At 40.9% G+C, this 20703-nt stretch overlaps 1 protein-coding gene across 9 annotated transcripts in view; it reads left to right on the top strand.

Moving 5' to 3' along the window:
* Nucleotides 1-20703, top strand: part of MCTP1 (multiple C2 and transmembrane domain containing 1) — a 277869-nt gene that overhangs the window by 218782 nt on the left and 38384 nt on the right. For 7 of the 9 annotated variants that reach the window (XM_055791714.1, XM_055791713.1, XM_055791721.1 and 4 more), the window contains 3 exons: nt 4924-5043; nt 18002-18103; nt 20045-20098. In XM_055791714.1, the coding sequence (XP_055647689.1) occupies nt 4924-5043; nt 18002-18103; nt 20045-20098 (276 nt within the window). The remainder of the gene's footprint in view (nt 1-4923; nt 5044-18001; nt 18104-20044; nt 20099-20703) is intronic. The other 2 variants (XM_055791716.1, XM_055791715.1) reach the window with 1 other exon arrangement.

Below are 20703 nucleotides of genomic sequence, written 5' to 3'. Positions count from 1 at the left end.
ACTGAAAATCTGTCAAAATAATGCAGGTGAGAATGACATTAAATTTTTTTCTGTATTTTTGTTTTTACACATTCCATGCTTTTGCTGTTTTCCAGTTGGCTTTTGCCTATTTAAACAAACAGAGTAACAGACAGTGTGTTTTAGACTGAAGTCTTCCAGGCTGCACCTTTTCCTGGCACTCAGGTAATTGGAACTGAAATTGCAAGACTGATGAAAAATGCTGTTGGAGGATGCTTTAGAGTATGTTCAAAAGGCACATTTCTTCCAGACTTACCTGAATGAGGGCACTGCATTTGAAATAGATTCCCATAAGTGTTTACATTAATGCTGGTGTGTTTGAGATCTGATGTTCGCTAAAAGAAATACTTCCTTTTTCATTTTTTTAATGGAAGTGTCATACAAGATGAGAGGAGCCGTGATCGCCAGAGTAAGTGACTACTTTTGTAATGGGAGAAGCTACTGACTCTCCGAGGTACAGCAAACACTGTTTTCAAGTGTTTTGCAGTATAAACACCGTGCAGGGTTTGACTGGAGCCTTAAAGACTGCAGTCCTTAGCAGACAGCCTGTACTGTGCAGATATGTGGGTTATCTTTCATTCTTCCTAGTCTTCTGAGAATACATCCAAGGAACAAAGCCTCAGGAAATACAATTGTCCTTTTAAGCTTAAAGGGTAAATGGATGGTCTTGTGACTGCAGAGCACAGCAGCATTGGGAGCTGCAGACATCGGCCCTCTCAAGCAGCCAGCTTGAGCCCTTCCAGGGTGATTGGGAGTTGGGCGATGCAAATAGCGCAGGGATGTAGGTGATGTAAATGTATGTATAGGTGATGAAATAAAAAACAGTACATGAGGCTGTAAGGACCTTCTTTGCAAACGATCAGGGGAAGCCACAGCTGGAAGAGGAGGCTGAGGCAAGTGGTGCCCAGCGCATTGCCAATGCACATCAACAGGGCTCCTGTGCCAGCCGGCTGGGTGGCTTGCTCGTGGAGACCTCCCCTTCCCATCACCACCAGGAGAAGCCCGCTGATGCAGAAGGCTGGCGTGCTGTCCAGCCCCCTTGTTTCTGCGGGGAGGTGGTCTGCCTCTCAAGGCTGCTGCAAGGCTCCCTGGGTGTCAGCTGGAACCATCCTGCGCTCGGTCCCGTGGCTGTCACTGAACTTGAGCATTTCCGCAGCGTGAGGGGTTTCTAGTTTTTGTCAGGTAGTTGCCAAAACAGCGGTGCTCACAGCCCGTCCTCCTCATGGGCTCTGCTCCCTCCAGCACCTGAGGATGTGGGTCAGGGTCCCCTCTGTGGGGGGCTCCTTTTTTAACCTGCTGCTCTCCACTGGCAGTCAAAACACTAGCAAAAGGAAAAATAGAAAGAGCTGGGAAAGGCAGGGGTTAATGATGTGAAGTCTGTGGGTGCAAACAGGGTTCTGTTAAAAAATGAAATGAAATTGGGTGGAGGTAGATAAAAAGAAATCTGAAATAATTGTTCTGTAGAATATGGCCTTTCCACATAGGCAGAAATCTTTCTCTTCACTTCTGTCTGAAGAGAGAGTCAAATAGAGAATCTCATCTCTTAATTAGAAAGAAAAATACTCATCAAACACATCTCATCACTGGAAAGCTAATGATCCACAGCTGCTAGTCTGAAAGGGCAGGCTTTTTTTCTGAACAGTAGGAAGTGTTAATCATTTTGGATGAGATTTCTTTTTAAAATATACTGTAGTTTGCAAAAGAATAGGATATTCAATATTCTAACTTAAATTATTTTTTGAAGTGTTGTACACCAGGGATAGTGTCATGTGTCTCCCTGAATGATCATTTAATGCATGTGTCTCTCACTAAGAGTATCAACTGATGTGATGTTGTAAATGGCCAGTTCATGCCTGTGACTGAAAATCTTGTTCTCATGGGGGAGAAGAAAAAAGTCCTCCCTTATATTCTTCTGTGTAGGAAATGGCAGCTATATTAAACTGTAACCTTTGAGACTCCCACTCCTCCCTTAAAATAGTTGGCTTGTTTCAGTAGTGATGAGGATCCTTTTTTTAGACAGTTAGAGCCATTATTTCCTTGGAAGAGATCATACCAGATACAGCCAGCGTTCCGCTGGATGCGTTGTAGGCATGGGCAAGTCCCAGAACTGCCCTTTTATACTTGTTCCTTAGCTTTTCTGGATTTTTTTTTCTGCCCTTGTACTTGTTTAATGGGTGGATACATAAGTTTTCCTCCCCTTTATATGTGAAGTTAAGGTTTCTGCCTACCACTTCCTTTCTCCCCCCACCTCCCAGGCCCTTTACTCCTCAGAACTGAGTCCTTGCATTTTCTTGAGATCCTGCACAAGATTTTGGATTTGCTCTTGTTTACTTAAGAGTTTTATCTAATACTGGGAATCTGCTTTTTTTTCTCTCCTATGTACATTTCGTGAGTGCATTTCTCTTCTGGCGAAGGTAGTGAGGCCATTTCACTTGCTGTGCCATCACTGTGCTGGTCTCACACAGCACACATCTCATTTGTGTTGCAAATACAGAGTCCCTGTTTTCCTAGTGCCTGGCTGAGACAGGTGCCTGAAAGGAGGAGCTAGTTAAAATTCAGCCAGACTAGATGGAAATTAAGGTGGCAGGTCAGCAAAATCATCTACAGGAGATGGCAGGTATAATATCCGTATTTTTGAAAGGTATGTCCATACAAGTTGTAAAGAGGTAATAGCTTAATATAATATTTTACTGGCCTACAGAGTACAGCACTGTCTGGAATTAATGCCCTTAAGGACATTTGGCATTTAGAAACTTCAAGTGAGGAGCGTTTGGATAAGAATTCATTGATGTTTTGGAGTAAAGGGTACATGATGACTGTGTTCCTCAGTCACTGGTCAGGTCTGTATCTCCTGGCTTCTTTTCTCTGGAGCCAGGGATTGTCTGGATATTACTTGGATTTTCTTTCCATCTTTCTAACCAAAATTCAGATGGGAGCACAAGAAAGGCTGTATGCATTGCCATTTCTCAAAGATAATCTCTAGTATTTACTTTTCTGGTACTTGGATGCTGTTTGCTGACTGCCAGAGCTCCCTTCAGCCTGTGTCCATTGACTCAGGGTGTTTCTGGGGTTAAGGGGCTACAAGGATTTTTTGGCTTTCTTTTGAAACGCGAATTCTGTTTTAAGTTGGCTATATCAAATCTACCACATCAAATCCCAGTAGATGTTGCTCTCAGAAGGGTAGTTAGCAAGCTCATAGAAGTCTCAAGTTCCTGAGCTGTTTTTTGCATCTTAGTACCATTTCTGACAGGTTTACTTTTAAACTAAACAACCTAAAAAAGGCAGTTTTCTTTCAAATGGAATGTTGTTGCCAGTGTCCTCTTATGTGTGGCACACCCTGCTTTTTCTGATCTTTCTGTATTTATCATGTTTGTCGTGCAGTCTCAGAGGACTCACCTGTACATAGCATTTGGGGGTAGAACATAGGGGGCTGAGGTAAGTTAGCTGATCTTGGGAGAGGAGAGTTCTTAACATACAGATTTTTTTCTTTTATGTGGGAGCTGGTACATGGTAAGAGCATTTTGTTGGAACTCTAAACAAAAATCTAGCAGAAGACTGTTAAAATCCCCATTTTTTTCTTAATCGCTGTTGTATACATCTTGGTGACTGATTTGGGCAAAGGAGCCCCTTTTTAAATTACTTAGGTATTGGTATTACTTTAGATTTGCTAGTTCTGTGGCATAACAGCTTCATTCATTTTAGTAGGAAATAAAGATATAGATATTCAAAAGCTTAAGCACTTGGATGAAAGAGGCTTAGCAAGATTTCTGGGTGTATATGCAGCTGTGGTACGTAGTATGGTTTGCTATAATACTCTCACGTTTTGGGGGGGGGGTTATGTTAGAAGAAAACAAACCCAAGTTATGGCTAGGGCTGGCTAAAATAAAGGGGGGTTTGTTCTTAGGGCAAACTGGATATAAAAATGGCTTTCGTTTGACCCCATCTAAGTCCACATACTTCTAGTTCTTTCCTGCAAACGAATATTTTTGTACCAGCACCAGCAGGGAAATGTATCTAGCTGGGTGCATCTCCGCCGTACAGCTACAGGCTCTGACAGATGCTTAGGGCTTCCAGGCTTCAAAACAGTCAGTTCTCTACTGCTTGTTGGATCTGACTGAGCTGAGGCTGAAGTCCAGTGTATGAAGCTTGTCAGAGCTCCGTGGCAGAAAGCTGTGGTGTGACGGAGCCAGCAAGGCAATGGGTTTCTCCTGGGGTGCCATCTCTGTGTGGCCCCAGTTATCAAGGCGTGCATCTCTGGGAGACATAACCTGGCCATGCTTCTGCCAGCCTCCAGCCATGGAGCACTCGTGGTGGTTTGAGGAAACGCATCAATAAATCAAAGGTTTTGAAGGGGTGGATGGAGGCGGCTTCTCAGCATTCCTTTTAATCCCATTTTTGACATGTCTATGCTCAGTACTGTTTCACTATGCTTTCATTAATATAGTTGTAGTTTCTTTGCTAGTTTTCTATGCAAAATTCTTTTTTCAGATGTGTTGTTTTACTACTTCTGCTTGTTTGTGTGACTTTACTATGAAATGACCAAGTTCGTTCTTCTCAACAGCAAATTAATTTTTAACCATGGAAATAATTAACCTTTTCTTTCTTGAACTGGGATCTTACTTTTATGCTGTTTTGCATTATTTTGTCCATAAGAGAACGACTAATATTCCTCTTAGACCACGCTATATCAATTTTCCTTTTGCAAGAACTAAGGTATGAAGCGATGGAAAGTGGTGCAGTTGTTTCATGCAGGTAAGTGGCTAGTCAGCAAAGTGGTTAAACAACTTCCCTGCCTCAGGAGAGGTGGGTTTCTTCAGAATTGTTTTAATTTATTGGTCTTAACTGTGCACAAGAGTTTAATGTAATGCTGATTTGAATCACTTTTTTTCCTGCTCTGTCGTCTAGCTTTTTCTTTTTGTGGTCTGGAACTTTGAGCTCTACATGATACCACTGGCTTTGTTGTTGCTGCTGGCATGGAACTACTTCTTGATCGTATCAGGGAAAGATAACAGGCAACATGATACGGTAAGTCTTCTCTACTTCAAGCGCATACATGTCCTTTTCTTTTTTTAACTAGATAAAATTTTGTAACTGAGTTTAAATATGATACCTTTTTGAAAGTGTCTTGGTTCACAATGCTCCGCGGACAATTTTCGCACCTGCAATTTAATTTGTCTCTGGCTGTCCAATAAGTGTGTCTCATTTTGTTGAAAATTTCATGTAAAATACAGTAAAGCATGTACTATCCTCAAAATCTGGTTTGTGCAGGAGCAGAGATGAAAGGCTTATTGGTCAGGAGAAAGAAAGTTCTTTGAAAATGGTTTTGTGTGGCTAAGGCCTTATTTTTTATTTCACATATTAGGTTGCATTTTTTATTTCACATATTGAAGTTAAAAGGTTAAAATGGTTCCAGTTTGCTAAGTTGCAGAATGTATCACATTTTATTGTATTTCACAGTTTATCATTAACATGCTACCATTCACTGAGCTTAATATAAGCCTTTTCTTATTTTCTTCTCCTCATCTAATACCATCATTTAATTAAATGCATGTAGTTGGGATATAAAGTAGCAAACATTTACTAATAACTGACATTTATTAACAATAAAAGCATGGTTCAGATTTTCAGAAGCACATATCAAAAGTTGATGGTTTATTCTATGCTGTGCAAATTTTCTTGTATCGAGGCAGCTTAAGGATGTTGTATGTATTTTATTGCTGAACCTTATGAATTAGGTATATGTATTGGTATTCATATGTCAGAAGCAGTGTGCTGTCTAGGACATTACGATCTGGATGGATAACTGGATGAGTGGAAGAAAACCCAAACTGCTTAGATAATTGGTCTCAGGGGATAGTGGTTAATGGAGGTTGGTAACAAGTGGAGTACCACGGTGCACAAGGATTGTCCTGTATAACATCTCGATGACCTGTAGGAGGTGACAGAGCACGCTGCCAGCAAGTTTTTTGGATGGCGCCAGGTGTATGGGACCAGTTGTTATCCTGCATCTGCCAGTCAGAGACCTGACTGGGCTGGAGATAGGAGCCAATACTCACCTCATGAAATTCAAGAAGGAAAAATGTCAAGTTTTGCTCTTGAGGAGCAGTAAACCCCTTGGAATGATACAGGCTGAGAATTGATTGACTGGGAAGCAGCTGTCTAATTTGGGCCTGGGTGTCTTGGAAGAGACAGCAAGGTAAATATGAGGCAGCAGTGTGCCTCTCACATCCTGGGCTCCATGCACAGGAGCTCCGAGGGAAGCCATGCTTCCCCTCTGCTCAGCGCTTGTTAGACTGCATTTAGAGTAGAGCCCAGTTTTGGGCACCCCAGTTCACAAAAGACATTGATGAACTTGAGTGAGTTCAGTGGAGGGCTACCGAGATGGCGAGGGGCTGGAGTACCTGCCCCATGCGGAGAGGCTGAGGGAGCTGGGCTTGAAAAAGCCTGGAGAAGAGAAGGCTTCGGGTGACTTGAACAGCAGCCCTCCACTGCCTGTAAGTAGGTTATCCATAAGATGGAGCTAGACCTTTCACAGTGATGTGTGTTGAAAGAGATGACAGGCGTAATTTGAAACAGAAGTTTCATACTGGAGAACCCTTTTTCTGCCATAAGAATTATTAAGTAGTGGAAGACGCTGCCCAAGAAAGTTGTCAAGTTGCTGTTGAAAGTTTTCAGGACCTGGCTGGATAAAGCTCTGAGCAACCTGATCTGAGATCATGACTGGCTCTGCCTGATGTGTCACCCATCTACATCACTAAGCCTGTTGTGCTTCCAAGGGTCATCTAAAATTAAGGGATGATAGAGGTATTCCCTGATCATCAAGGTTTAAAAGACGCATTACTTAAATCACAGCCCTTAGTCTCCTGCTGCATGAAATGCTCCAAGCTTCTCAACCTGAAGATTTTATGAGTAGGTGAAATCCCTTGTGAAAGGAGAGATTTCACTTGTGAGCTGCAATACACTTAATTTCCCTCTGAAATACCACCTGCCTGTGAAGATTAATTGGGTCATGTAACTTTTCTAACAAAATAGTGAAGCTATTGATGGGCTCTCTGTTGAAGACACCAAATGTGGCTCTGAAATTCTTCCTCTTACTAAGATTGCTTCAGACCAAGCTATACAGTTTTTTATCAACCAGTCATATTCGTCGCAAATATTTGATATCAGTGCTGTTAGTTATTCTTTTTTTGTTTAGGTTTATCACAAGTTGGGACCTAATTTTTATGGTTTGAGCTTTGTTATCATCATGGTGAGCATCTGTCTTCGATGAAGTTATCTGCAGACTTACTGGATGCCTTTCTAATTAGCTCACATATCTTCAGTAATATCACAAGTCCTTAGCTCAGGTCATTAGCACAGTATCGTTAGATTAGGAGTCATTTAAATATTTCTGTTTTCCTATTCAGACTGTAAATATTAACTAAATTAATTAATCAGTGTTTCCTAGTGGCTAGAGAACGCTTCAGGATTCACATGAATTGGCTTCTGTTCCCAAATCCCCAGAGATTCCTCATGTGCCTCAGTGAAATCACTGACTACTTATCTTAGGAATATTTTCTGGTTTAGACATTATTTTGAAATTGTCAAGCTAATGATAAGACAAAAATATATATTGGTTAACTTTTCTTAATAAACACTGGACAAGCATAGTTAAAAATTGTATGCACTTCTAATGCGTTTAACGTCTATGGAAAGTACTTGAATTTGAGGCCTTCAAAAGTAGCTCGGAAGAGTTAGTTTGCATTGTAATATCCCTACAAGAAAGCAATTAGCAATTATCTCATCAATTCAGGCATTAGGGACTGCACTCTTCTGCAGGTCAATGGAACAGTGATCCCTGAGTTTCTGTCCGGATACAGCAGAAGGGCCAGCCCTAACTCATCCTTGTTTCGCTGTCTCTGTAGACAAGGTATCATTTGCTACGTCTGCTCGGGCACCAGTGTCTTTGAAGTGGTTTTGAACTTATTTTCTTGTGGAATAATTTATCTACCAAATGATCTGGGTTACTCCATCATAACATGAGCCTGTGCTGCTCGTTTGAATGAGAGTATGATTATTTTGCCATTTACTTGTAATGTGTATGTAATGTAGTAATGTAGTAAGCTGTATGTGGAAGTCCTTTCTTGACTGAAAAGTGCAATGAGACTGGGGCAAGGGGGAGCCCCAAGTGTATTTGCTAACAGGAGATAAGTCTGTTGGAAAGTCCGACAGAGATGTGAAGCAGTGTACTAGGCATTGCCGCTTTCATGGATTCTGATGGCCTCTCTTTGTAGATTGTGGTTTTAGTCGAACAGTGGCACAAACTTCAAGGAGAAGCATTGTATTCCCTATCTTTTATACATTTAGGTGAAGACGAGTTGTGTTTCTGAAGGATACGATTTCATGAAATCCGAACTTTTGCATTAAATATTGGTCTAAGCGGATGTAGATAGACGTAGATTTAGTGGACAGTTTCCTAAATGAATCTGTGAGAATTCAGACTGATCTAAAATGAATGAATGTCTGCCATTGAGTCACGTGGCAGGGATGAAAAAATCACAGAATAAATATTTCCTTCCAGTATTAAGCAAGGGGGGGGTGGGTGGTGGAAATTGCTAAAATGGCATTCTTAATGTCTTTCTCTGAATTTTGCAGTAACATTTTTGCCTGAAGCTTACCTAGCTGCTTCTCTTCAAGGATCCTTGTGCTTCCTTAGAATCGTACCTCTAAATATCTGACCCCACTAAATAATTTCTGCTTAGCACAATTGTCCTTCTCATCTTAAACCATCACCACCTAAACACACAAGACTTGAACTGAGTGGATCTTACTGCTTTTATTCTTTTTCTTGACTTTTTTCCAGCATCTTTTTCACATCCTTTGAGGGAGAGGTATCAACCGCTACCGATTCTCTGTCCCTGCTGCTCCTTGTCACCTGCGCTTGGTCTGTGCGGTGGGAGCAACACGGAATCGCTGCCCCGTGCAGTGCCAGCCCAGTGCCTGGGGCGTGTTCAGGGTAGTGGAGCATGGCATGGTGGCAGACCACAAACTAACAAAGTATGCTGGGGTTTAAAGCTTCTTTCCAGTCTTTTTAAGAAACTACTTAATATTTCCATAGTTTCAGATGTGTTGTACAAAAACTCCTCACCTTTATAGACTGGAGAAAACAGCAACACTGCTGTCTGGTGTCTTTTTTGTCCCTTCTGTCTCTAAGCAAAAGTCACAGTTATTAGGAGTGCATGATAGTTTAAAAAAAAAATAAAATTCCCCCTGCTTTTCTACTTCAGGCTGTCTTCTGACTGCCTGTGGGCTCTGCCTAATGAGGAATGGTCAGGTAGTCCCTCAAAGTGATTGAAAATGTTCCCACTCTCCAACTGCTCTTGTCTCCTTCCCTGAGATGAAACAGTTGATTGTGTGGCTGGAGTGTGCCATATTGAGAATGAAACCTGGTTTGCATAGTTATCAATATTTTTTTTCATCCCCTGTGTATGTGAGCCTGACTACCATGGTTAGCTCTGCCAGCTGTTGAGCCAACTGCTGTAACAGGCACATTGGATCTCCTCTGGTGGCACTGCAAGTTCTGGTTCTTCCTTGAGTAAAGAGGTAGCAGACAGGGAGCCCAGGTTGTCTTCTTGATCCTGCCATTGAGGAGGAAAGGCTGGAAGAGGAGTGGACAGATCTGGCAGGTCAACAACCAGTTGCATAGCTTTTATTGACAACAGGGACTCGGTTTGTACAACCATGGGATCCTCCTTGAGGACTGAGGACTGCTAGGAAGAGGCAAGATCCACCTCACCAAATGGGCCAAATCTTTGGCCAGAAGGCTGGCCAACCTGATGAGGGGAGCATTAAAGTAGAAATGATGAGGGAGGGAGGTGATGATGACCCACAATCAAGTGAGGAAGTGGTGGTCTGAGCTGGCAAGCAAAGGGCACAGGGTGAAGTAGAGAGAAGAGACCTCAAAACCAACCAAACAGGGCACAGAGGGTGCCCACCCCAGGTGTAGGTACACAAATCAGGAGATGCCACTCTGGAAGAGGCTCTCACACCCTTCTGAGAACCCAGCATGCCAGGGCATCTCTCCCTGTAGTGTCTTGTACATTAGTGTGCACAACACAGGAACTAGTAGATGTTAAGAACACAAGAAAGCACTTTTACTGTGGTGTGGTCACACTCAGGACAAGGGTCCCCAGAGAGGTTGTGGAGTCTCCCTCCATGAAGATATTCAAGACCTTACTGGACATGGCCATGGGCAACCTGCTCAGAGGTGACCTTGCTTGCGTAGGGGGATTGGCTCTGATGATAGCTGCTTGAGCAGAGGGATTGATCTGAAGATGCTGCCAACATCTGCCACTCTCTGATTCTCTGACTGAAGATACTAATCTTTTGCTCTTTTTGGTCTATTATTTGTTAGGCTTGGGGTTTTTTTTCCCAAGCAATTTAAAATTTAATAGAAGAACAATGCATATGCCTGGAGTTACCTATGAATGTTCTTCTGCCATATATACCCCTATGGAGAAGAGGTTTAATCACTTCAGTTCACATCTTGCATTTGTAGTTAATACTTAGAGCCTTTAAGGAAATATTAAATAGCTAATTTCCTCTTGAAGTTTCAAGTTGCACATGTCATTGCGTAGAAAATGAGGGTGAGCAGCTGGGAGTTAATGTGCTGTACACAATTTCTTATGAATCTGTATAATAGAGTATGTACACATATTATTGGTCTTGTACGAGTGATATAAAATGGCACAATGCATCTTTTAATTTCATTGAAGATTTTTTGTGAAATAGGCTGTCATGACTTATGTTTCTAGAGCATATGTTTCTATTAAAAGTTAGAGTTGGACACATTTGGGATGACATTTTGATGATAGACAAAAAATAACTTTTGTTAAAGGCAACCTTTCATTTTGAGATTTTAACCAGTTTCTGTGAGCACCTTTTATACAGTCCTCCAATATGATATGTATGCTTAGGTTTTTTATTTAACTTTATGTGTCTTCTGGAAACTGCCACATGAAGAGAAACAAAAGGGGGGATGGGAGGAAGGATCCTTACGAATATATCCATCGCACTGAATTCTTCGTTTCCTCAAGAAAGTGCAGTAAGTGTGATGGGCTTGAGTTGGTTGTGCAACCCCAGCCCAGCTGCAGCTGGAAGAACTTTTCTGGTTAGAGCCTGACCACTTTCTTCTGGGAGCAAGGAAACGGTGTCCATCAGAGCTTTTGGTGAATGTGTTGCTGCTCCTGCTTGGGGCAGAGCACCGCTTTGCTGTACATTCCCTAGAGAAAGCAACCCCACCAGGAAAGTGCCTGATGAACCACCTGTTCTCCTGCAAACTGAAAACTGAGTTATCAAGCGAAGAACCAAGGTAGTAACTTGGGTTTTCTGTGTTTCTTCACGTTATGGTCTTAAAGTGTGGAAACATGAGTACTTAAAAAGCTCTTAGTTTCAAAGGGTGTCATCTGCAGATGGATACAAGGGCAGGCACCAAGTGCTTCAGATCTGTTGCCTGTGCAGTACTGAGGGGGGTTGTGCTGGAAGCCCAGAAATCCTCTTCTGCCAGGGAGTCAGCAGTGATTTCTAGCTGAGGACTACATTCTTGCTCTGGATTTATGGTGAAAATAGGTATCCTTGTCTGTATTGTAGCTAGACAGTGTCTGGAATGTGTCATTTGCACAAGATGATACAAAAGGGTGTTGTCAGGTTGGCAATTGCATCTTGACTTCGTTTTGACTGTACTTCTCTCTGGTTTTGCCTCCGGTATGATAGCCACAGCAGCAGCCACAAAATCAAAGGTGGTGGGAGAATACACAGCTAGGCACAGAACAGTATTACATGTGTAAAACTAGTCTGATTTATGAAGCCTCTAAAAGTAAGGAAGATACAGTTGTTTCTATAGCATGATTTTCGACGTTAGGCGGAAAGGATTTTACCTTGTATTTGCTAACCACTAAAGTCAACTTACGTTGTGCTCGGCACCTCAGAATAGAAAGTGTCTCTCGCTGTTTCTGCTTCAGCACAGTGGCAATCGGCACGTCCCTCTGAATGTTGCAGCAAAGTCCACGATCTTTTCTTAAAGACGCGTAGCCCACCTTACTTGTGCCAAATTATTCAGAATCGCAAACTTGCTCTCCGTTTGTTACCGCCAGTGAGGTGAGTTAGCAAGGCTTGTGCAGACCGGTCATCCCCTGCCTGTGCATTTGGTGTGGGTGCTCCCCGAGCACGGAGACCACCGGCAACATGTGCCTGAATGTTAAGTAGCCTGCTGAGAACCGTTGCTGCCTTCGTGCAGCTGTTTGTTCTTGCTATCTGACCCATATAGTCAGGAAGGAAAAATACACCATAGTGCCCCAGTATGGGACAGGGATTTTTTTTTTTAATAAATCAGAAAAGAAACATGAAAATGTCAGCTTAATCAAGCGTTTAAATTTTATTAATCAAGTCTAATTTTTATGAGTGCAAATAATCGCTGAAGCTGGACAAATTTGCTCTAGATTGCATCAGAAACATAATTTTAATATTTAATGGCCTGCTGAATTTAAATGGAGAATTATCTTTATGAAACATGCTCTTCATAATTTGCCATTAAATGAGAAATGAACAAATCAACATAAATCTTACATAAAGGTTATTTAACTAAATGTTGGTACTATAAATATTTTAAATGCATTATGCACTAATTTAACAGTCACACAGTACACTATATAAAGATATAAGTTGGGCAGAAACCATAATAGAATGTAATACTGCAAGTGGCTATCTGGGCTGCAGTTAAAAGACTATCCGTGCTCCGTGCTGCAATTATAAACCCTGCATCAGAGGTTTACGTACAAATCAGAGTATGTAGTAACCCCTTGCTAAAACTTTACATGGCTCTTCTTATCCTAGTAGGAGTTACAGAAGACAAAGGCAGTGCAGAACTAAAATATTTTAGCTGGTTTTGGTCACCTGAAGAAAAAAACTAAACCCCCACCCTAGGTATCTCCAGCATTTAAAAAAAGAAAAGGCTTTTTTTCTGTCATAAACCAATTGATTTTTTAATTGGATTTTGCCTTTTTTTCAAATATAGACTTCCAATATAGTGGGCACCTAAAATTGAAGTTTACTGCACATAGAGGCATTTTTTTCTATGAGACTGTTTTAATGATTTTTGTAAATTTTTTTGCATTTGCATCAAGATTTACATTGCAACAAGATTCACTTGACAGGCTGTAGTGGCCATTATAAATAATCAATATTATATAAGCTAACATCGGTTTAGTTTCTAATAAAAATTCCCAAGTATTGTTAGTTTTTTATTCATCTTTGGTCTGGTTTTCTTTTACTTCAACACATTTTAGTTTAGCCTAGAGTTTAAGAACTTGGGGATTGTGCTGCAGTTTTAATGTATTTAGCCAAATGTATCACCTGAGGTGGGGGGGTAGGGGGTGGGGGGGAGAAAAAATTAACGGAAATCACAATAATATGTGTATTAGATACATTGTCACCTAAAATATATAACACAGCTTTTTTCTACTGGAAAGCTTGTCAGCTCCAAATTTTAATAATAATAGTGATAGACTGTGTCACACCCATGAGCTTAAAATTATTTGGATAAATGCTGTTTTAAAAGAGAAGCGTGTCTGGTCCTGCTAGAATCTGAAAACTGTTTGAAGAGAAGTAATAATAATGGTGAAAACCTATATCAAGCCATTGTGTCATTAATAAGAGAGTTTATCATGAGGTTTTGCCCAAGATTTCTAGCTCACAACATTGTGTGAAGGTGTTATTTTTGATAGTCCTGCACAGCGAACTTGCCATTGATATTTAGCCAGCCAAAGAACAGTGGGTTTTTTCGTTCTGCTGAACTAAAAATGAGGCATTCTGAGCGAGATCTGACATTTCAAGTGCACAGTACATGTTGAAGCCTTTAGATGGAGACATACTTCAAATAAACACCTAATATTCAGTTCATAGTGCATTGTGTAAATACAAGAAAGAGCTAAGATAAACGAGAACCAAATATTGAAAGAAATACAGAGAAAAAGGCCTACTACGTGTGCCATTTTTATGTTAGAAATGACTTAGTCTTACCTACATTGGCAACTGAATATTGAGGGCATATAAACCTGACAACAGGAAAAAGGTAACGTGCTCCTCTGTAATAAACTGTATTTACAGCCTATGCCTGTTGCCAAGCAATTTATTATACTGTAAATAAAAATTCTGTTGTTGACATTACAGAACTACACATAATCACTAGCATGCATCAAAAGGCATCTGATAGCCATATTAAAGTCTCATTTCCTATTAAGGATCAGACTAAATTACAATATGAGCACTTCCCAGAATAAGCTAACCAAATGCATTCTGTAAGAAGAAATAATTGTATTTGAGTGTCTCTGTAAAAATCAGGAAGTATTTTAGCAGTAAAGTACTAATGCTTTTTGGTTTAGCCTGCTGTCTTCTGTACTGCAGTATATTCAACCTTACTGGCAAGCTTATCACAGTAATTATTATTACATCTAGTGGTTCGGTTACCTTGATGATTGCTGCAGATGAAATACCCCAAGGTCAAAACATTAGTGGTATTAATCAGGATCGCTTGTATTCCATATATACTACACTCTTAAATCAGAATCTGTTAATTTGATTTTTATTTTCCTTATAACTGTGGTATATAAAAGGTGGACATTTTAATTAAGCTGTATCTCCTGTAAAGTTTCTCCTCAGCAATTCCATGAAAGAAGCAGATGTCATGTTGTGAACATGAGCAGAAAACTGCTGCTGAAGCCGGCTTACTGGCAATGGGCATCTTCACTTGAACTGAAAGTACTTGGAAATGCCCTGAGAGAGGCCAAGTGTTTTACGCATCCTTCTGAATCTGTGCACATCGCACAATTTTATATTACGTTTACACACGGACACTGAACTGGGTGGCACACATGCATACAGTACAGTTTATGCTGGCACGGTACGAATGAATCCTGAAATCCAAACGTCCTGAACAGTACAGTCCTGATGACATTCATTGCACATCTGGAATGCATCTAATTTGGAATCGAATCTCGTTCTCTCTTTTATTTTGTCTTACGGATGTGAATACCTACATGTGAAAATACAAACGTCTGCAGAGATTTTGACACTGCAACATGTGACCTAGCATAAAAACAGTTTTCTTTGGTTTTTCATTTGAAACCAGCTACGTTTGAAGGACCACATCAAGACACAATTCAGTCTAGAGAAGTGCTAGTGGAGGCGGGGCATTGCTTCACTTTAAAGAAAAGTATGAAGTTAACGTCGTCAGGGTTATCTCCAGAGGTAGTGCCTCTCCTTTTATTTTTTTTTCTTTATTTTGCATATTAGTGGAGAGCAGATACCTGGTATTGTTAACATGTAAAGACATCAAAGTATCTCCTGTGCAGGTGTTTCTTTTGGATGGGTTGGGGAACTTAGAACAGAAGATAATTCACAGAGTGACTTGTGGTTTGCACGTTTTGTGTGAGAAACAGCAAGCTGATAGTAAAAGGGATGGACCTTTCATTAAAAGTGGTGTTAAGTTTCATTGTGTCATATTTCCATGGAGTCTTCAGGTTCAGGAGGTATTTTAAAGTTCCATGCAACCGCGGGGTTCTGATTCAGCCTCCTTGTAAATAACTAGACTCCAACCATACTTTGCAGGTGTTGAGGTTAGAAGTCAAAGTGAATTCATTTCTCAGAAATCCTATCCTGTTTGCTAGTCGACAGGTCATCTTTGGAATAAATGCAAGTTGTAAGTCAGTGTCAGCTTCCTCCCAAGACTGCGCTGCAGCCCACCGAGGCCGGGGTCTTCACTGCCATGCTGAGGCAGCCACGCTGCCTCCTGTAGCCTGGTGCAACGCTGCTGCCACGCCAGAACAGACACCTCTATGACCTCTGCAGATCGTACAGCATTTACAGACCAAGCTGCTCAGAGAGGGTGGGAATGGACCAGGAGCAATGGCAGCACGTCGGAATTAGCCTGCGTGCTCCTGCCAATTAATAAGCTTTTGGTAGGACTGCTTTGCACAGGGAGGATCTTACGTTGTTTAAGCATCACCTGCTTACTGTTTGGCTGTGAAGCAGCTGACGTGCCGTACTTGAGGCCATTGACGTGTGTTTTCTAAAATGTCATCTGTATTCCTATTGCGTTCAAGGGACAGTACCAAGAAACAGGTTCTTGCAAGACCTTCTACCAGTGTGCGGCGTGTAAGTCTGTGACAAGTGACATTACAGAAGGTCATGTCACTTTTAACTGCTTGCATTAGATCTTTCTGATTTCCCCAGTGCCCTTCCTTTGTTTGATTAATACTACTTGATTTCAAGCAAGGTATAGGAAGGCATACTTTAGAACAAGTATTCTATGGGCAATCTAAGATTTTTGCCATAGAACTTTTAATAAAATAACTCTAATGTTTCATTCTATCTTCATATGCTTTTTCCTGCCCTCCATCTCCCTCTCCTCTCCCTCCTTCCCTGTGTCCTCCCTCCCCCCATCATACCTCCCCCAGGTACAATGCTTGACATAGAGATCCGAGTAACTACCATATTCCTTCAAACCAAAGCAGCACACGTGCACTTTATTTGAATAGCAACGAGGCAGAATCAAAGGAGAAAAAGAAATTCCATTGTGTATGTTTTTTTCTGCAGTATTCTTACTACAATGTTGAACTGAAATCTGTTGCTCAGATCTACTGTACACTTGGAACAGCCTTGCTTTGTTCTGCAGAAATAGGTTGTACTTCGGGATATGGCTTTTGTAAGGCTTCAGCGTACTGATTCTGCACAGATAATACAATTATGAAGAATCTACTGTCCCTGTTTTATTTTGTGTCTAAGTTCTGAAAACACTTGTTTTAGTGGTTTGATAAATTGTATTATTGTGTCCTTATTGTCTGAACGCTCTTTTTTAAAATTTTATTTCTTTTAACTCTTCCTTTTGCATTTCAAGACAAGTGAAAGCATGGGCTATGTTTTATGTACTTCAAAGAATCATTTAGGCATCTTGGGCACAGGAGCACTTTTACTGTATTTTATTTTGGTACAATAATCAAATTCTGTTTTCCTTTCCAGACAATTCGGTACTCCGAGGCTCAGTGTAATTGATGATATGACTAACCTGGAACAAGAGCGTAGACTTGCAGTAGCTTTTGAAGTAAAAAATGGAATGGAGGAGCTGGAAATCTGGGCTCAGTTCTGGGCTTCAAGTGATTTCAAAGGACTTTTTGTGTCCTTTGAGCAAGCTAGCATTTTGCCACTGTATAGAAGCTTGTAAAGTAGTTTGAGATCATTAAATGGGGAAGAAAAGAAAATGTGACTCTGAAGTATTATTATCTGGATAATTTAGAATGGGTATTGTCATGCAAGCGATTTCAGTGAGGTGCCATCATTTGCAACAATTTGAGAGGTTTCCAATTCAGCTAATTGTCTCCATGCTAACTTTAGCACTGATGTGAGATAGGCATTCTGCTGTTCAATCCTGTCAAGACAAGGGATTTCTGGAAGTACATAAGAGATCTTTAAGTGTCTGGGGAATCGTAATGTTGAATAGTAGGAGACGTAGTGAGTTTAGTCAGCTCCAGGTGTAGGCAGTATCTGAGTCAACAGATTCAGGTTTATACCTTGGGCTTTAGTCACCTAATGATGTAATTGCAGATTTTTTTTTTGCATGTGGCAAAACTGATTTGAGAGGGTTTCCGTCTCGTTGCAGCCCTTGACAGCTTCTTTTCATCCTCTCTCCTCAGTTCACTGTTTTCTTGGTAGAGCTGATGCTAGTGTTTCTGGAGCTGCGTGGTGAACTGGATCACCAAAACCATCCGTGTTGAAAGTTTCAGGGTGGGTGGTTTTTGGAAGAACTCAGCCCAGTGTTGTAGTTTACAGCTCAGCTTCCCCACAGACTTGGAACAGCCCAGGGAAGATGACAGTGAGCTACCAGGAGAGGAGAGGAGCAGGGGGGTGATGCAGGTTCATGGGAAACTGAACATGCCTTTGCTTCCACACACAGGTTGGTGAAGACAGGACCCTCAGACTGCTCCAAACAGGATGGCTAAAACAGTGTACCGAGCTTCAGCAGGAACTGACAAGCATTTCCCCTCTCAACGCTGAGGTGTGACCATCCCGGACTCTGTGCACTGTCTCTGATCCCTTTTCTTTAAGAAATGGAGCAGAGCTGGCCAGAAGGGGAAACTGTTGAGGGAGGTGTCTTCTTCATGGATAGTGGCTAGAGCACAGCCTTGTTTCCTTCTTCAGCCCAAGGGGACACAAATGCCTCTGGCTGGCTGGCATCAGGTCAGAGGCTGCAGAAGATTCGGCCAGTCAGGCTCCTCCTGCTGAAATCGTCTTTCTGGGCAGGAGGCAATTCAAGAGTAGTTGTTCCTTCATTGCTCAGGTCATGCTTCTTCCTTTTGAATGTGCTCCTTCTTTTGCTGTTCCTTTGGGTTCTAAGCTCAGGGACAGAGCAGCCAGTAGACCTAATTGGAGGCTCTTTCTCTTCCGAAGTGTCCCAGGCTTGTTGTTAGAGGTGTTCAGAGACTGGGTTCAGACAAGGATGAGCAGCTGAAACTGCCGATGTTTGGAACCATGCAGCTGACCTGTGTGCACTAGACATGCGTATTAAATCAGTCTACGTGGAGTTTACATTTTGCATGGGCTCATGTAACAGGGTTAACTGGGATCTTCTTGGTGGTGGAGATAATTTGGAGAAAGGCATCTGATACACTCACTCTTCATTTTTAAGTTCTTCTCTTTCCTGAATTTGGCTGTTGGGTAGTGTTAAAGTCCCTTTAGTTCTTGGACGTGGATTTGGACACGATGAGATTGTACTTGCAGCTGTGTTTGGGGGCGTGATTATAGAGTCATAATTTTAATGTGTCATCTTAAATGACACGTGCACTAAAATCATTTGTAGCTTCACCTATATAACAAAGCAAACTATCGTTTTAGTTGGTAGCAGGTCTGTAAAATAGGCCGAAGTATTAATGTTTCATATGAACGAGTTCTTCCTTCTCTTGTCCTTTTAATGCATATTTTATAATACATAGTACACACTTTTTGCATCTGTAATATGACACTGGGATAGTCGATCTTTGCTGACCTTCATTATGGATGTTCTTATAGCCTTGTGAGTACTCACAGATAAATAATGATATAAAGAGCCACATTATTTTCTGGTTATAAGGAGGTACAACTGTATTACAGTTCTACAAACAGAGAATTTTCCCTGTGGTGTAGGCAGAAGGGGCAGTCACAGTGTTGTGAGAGAGGGATTTGTGAGTTCTAAGTCTGCATCTGCAGCTGATCATCTTCAGAAAGTCATTTAATATCTCTGTAAACTAGATTTAATAGTGGCTCATTTCGTGCTTATGGTGTGATTAGTAATTATTAGTATTTGTAGAATGGAGTGTATGTGTATATTTCGGTGTTGGACTGAAAAGGCTGTTTAAACAGAAAAATACATGGATGCAGACATGTGGCAACTGCAGCTAGCAATGAATGTGCGTACAGATTATATGAAATGACTATTAAGAAACACAGTGCTAATGCTGACAGAGCATATGGTATATATCTTTGTTGTAGATTATAAGGAGATAAGCTAGTATGAATTTATTCCCAGCTTTGTATTCTTCAAATCTCTTGGTGAATGCTGTAAATTCTATTAAAAATCTTGCATGTTTCTGTAGGTAGCAGTAAATTTAAAGCAAGCATTTGTGTGTGCTGCATAGGCACCAGTGGAGCTGACAAAGGATTCCTTTAGTTAAAATAATCATATATTGAATTTTGAACTACCTTTTAAATACTTAAATTGTCAAGCAAGCATTTTGTACAGGAAGGGTTTTCAGTATATAATTCCCTGATGTAGGTCAATTAAAGCTGTAACACTTTCCTAAATTTGAATCTCTAGATCAAGTGTTTTTTCCTAGTTGTACATTTTCCTTCTGTGCATTTATTTCAAATGTTAATAAAGTTTTCATCTACAAAAGCTTTAGAATTGACAGAACAAAACTCTTCCTTTTTAAATCATGACAACTACTACTGTTTCTGTCTGCAGGTAGTGGAGGACATGCTAGAGGACGAGGAAGAAGAGGATGACAGAGATGACAAGGTAATTATCTTTCCTAGCACTTGGGTATCTGGGGATGGGAGAATTTAGACATGACACTGTTTTTACAGACAGTTAAAAAAGGAGCTGAAGTGTTTTAGTCCAGAAAATTGGACAGAGCTGTTTATCATCCTAACAATGCTACAGTGTGTTGCAGGAAAGGATAGAGGACTATAAATCCTGCGGTCTTTTTTTTTTTTTTTCTTTCTTTCTTTTTTTTTTTTCCCTTGGTCCAGAGCTGGGTCAAATATTTTTTCTGCCAGGAACAAAAATAATTCAGCCTGTCTGGAACTTGATAGCTCTTGTGAAGATAACTGCAGTGACAACTGTTTTTGAAGGACAAAAATTTGTCCTGTCTTGAGTATTACAAATAGGGCTGCATTTTAGGGGAAAAATGGTGTAGAAATAGCAACTCCATACTAGCTAAAGTTGGGATATTGACATCTATAATTCTCAAAAAATTACTTGGAATGGCTGAAATGCTTTGCACTCTGTATGACATTTAAATAATCACAATTCTCGTAGGCATCTGCTTGATTTGAAGTTGGCATTGTGGCCCAGCAAGCCAGGTCACTGTTGCAGATCGCTCAGCTATCTGAGCAAACGCG

Source organism: Falco peregrinus, chromosome Z (genome assembly GCF_023634155.1).
Source record: "Falco peregrinus isolate bFalPer1 chromosome Z, bFalPer1.pri, whole genome shotgun sequence".
Classification (NCBI taxonomy): Eukaryota; Metazoa; Chordata; class Aves; order Falconiformes; family Falconidae; genus Falco; species Falco peregrinus.
The sequence above is the reverse complement of the archived record's forward strand: the minus strand, read 5'-3'. Positions and strand labels throughout refer to the sequence as shown.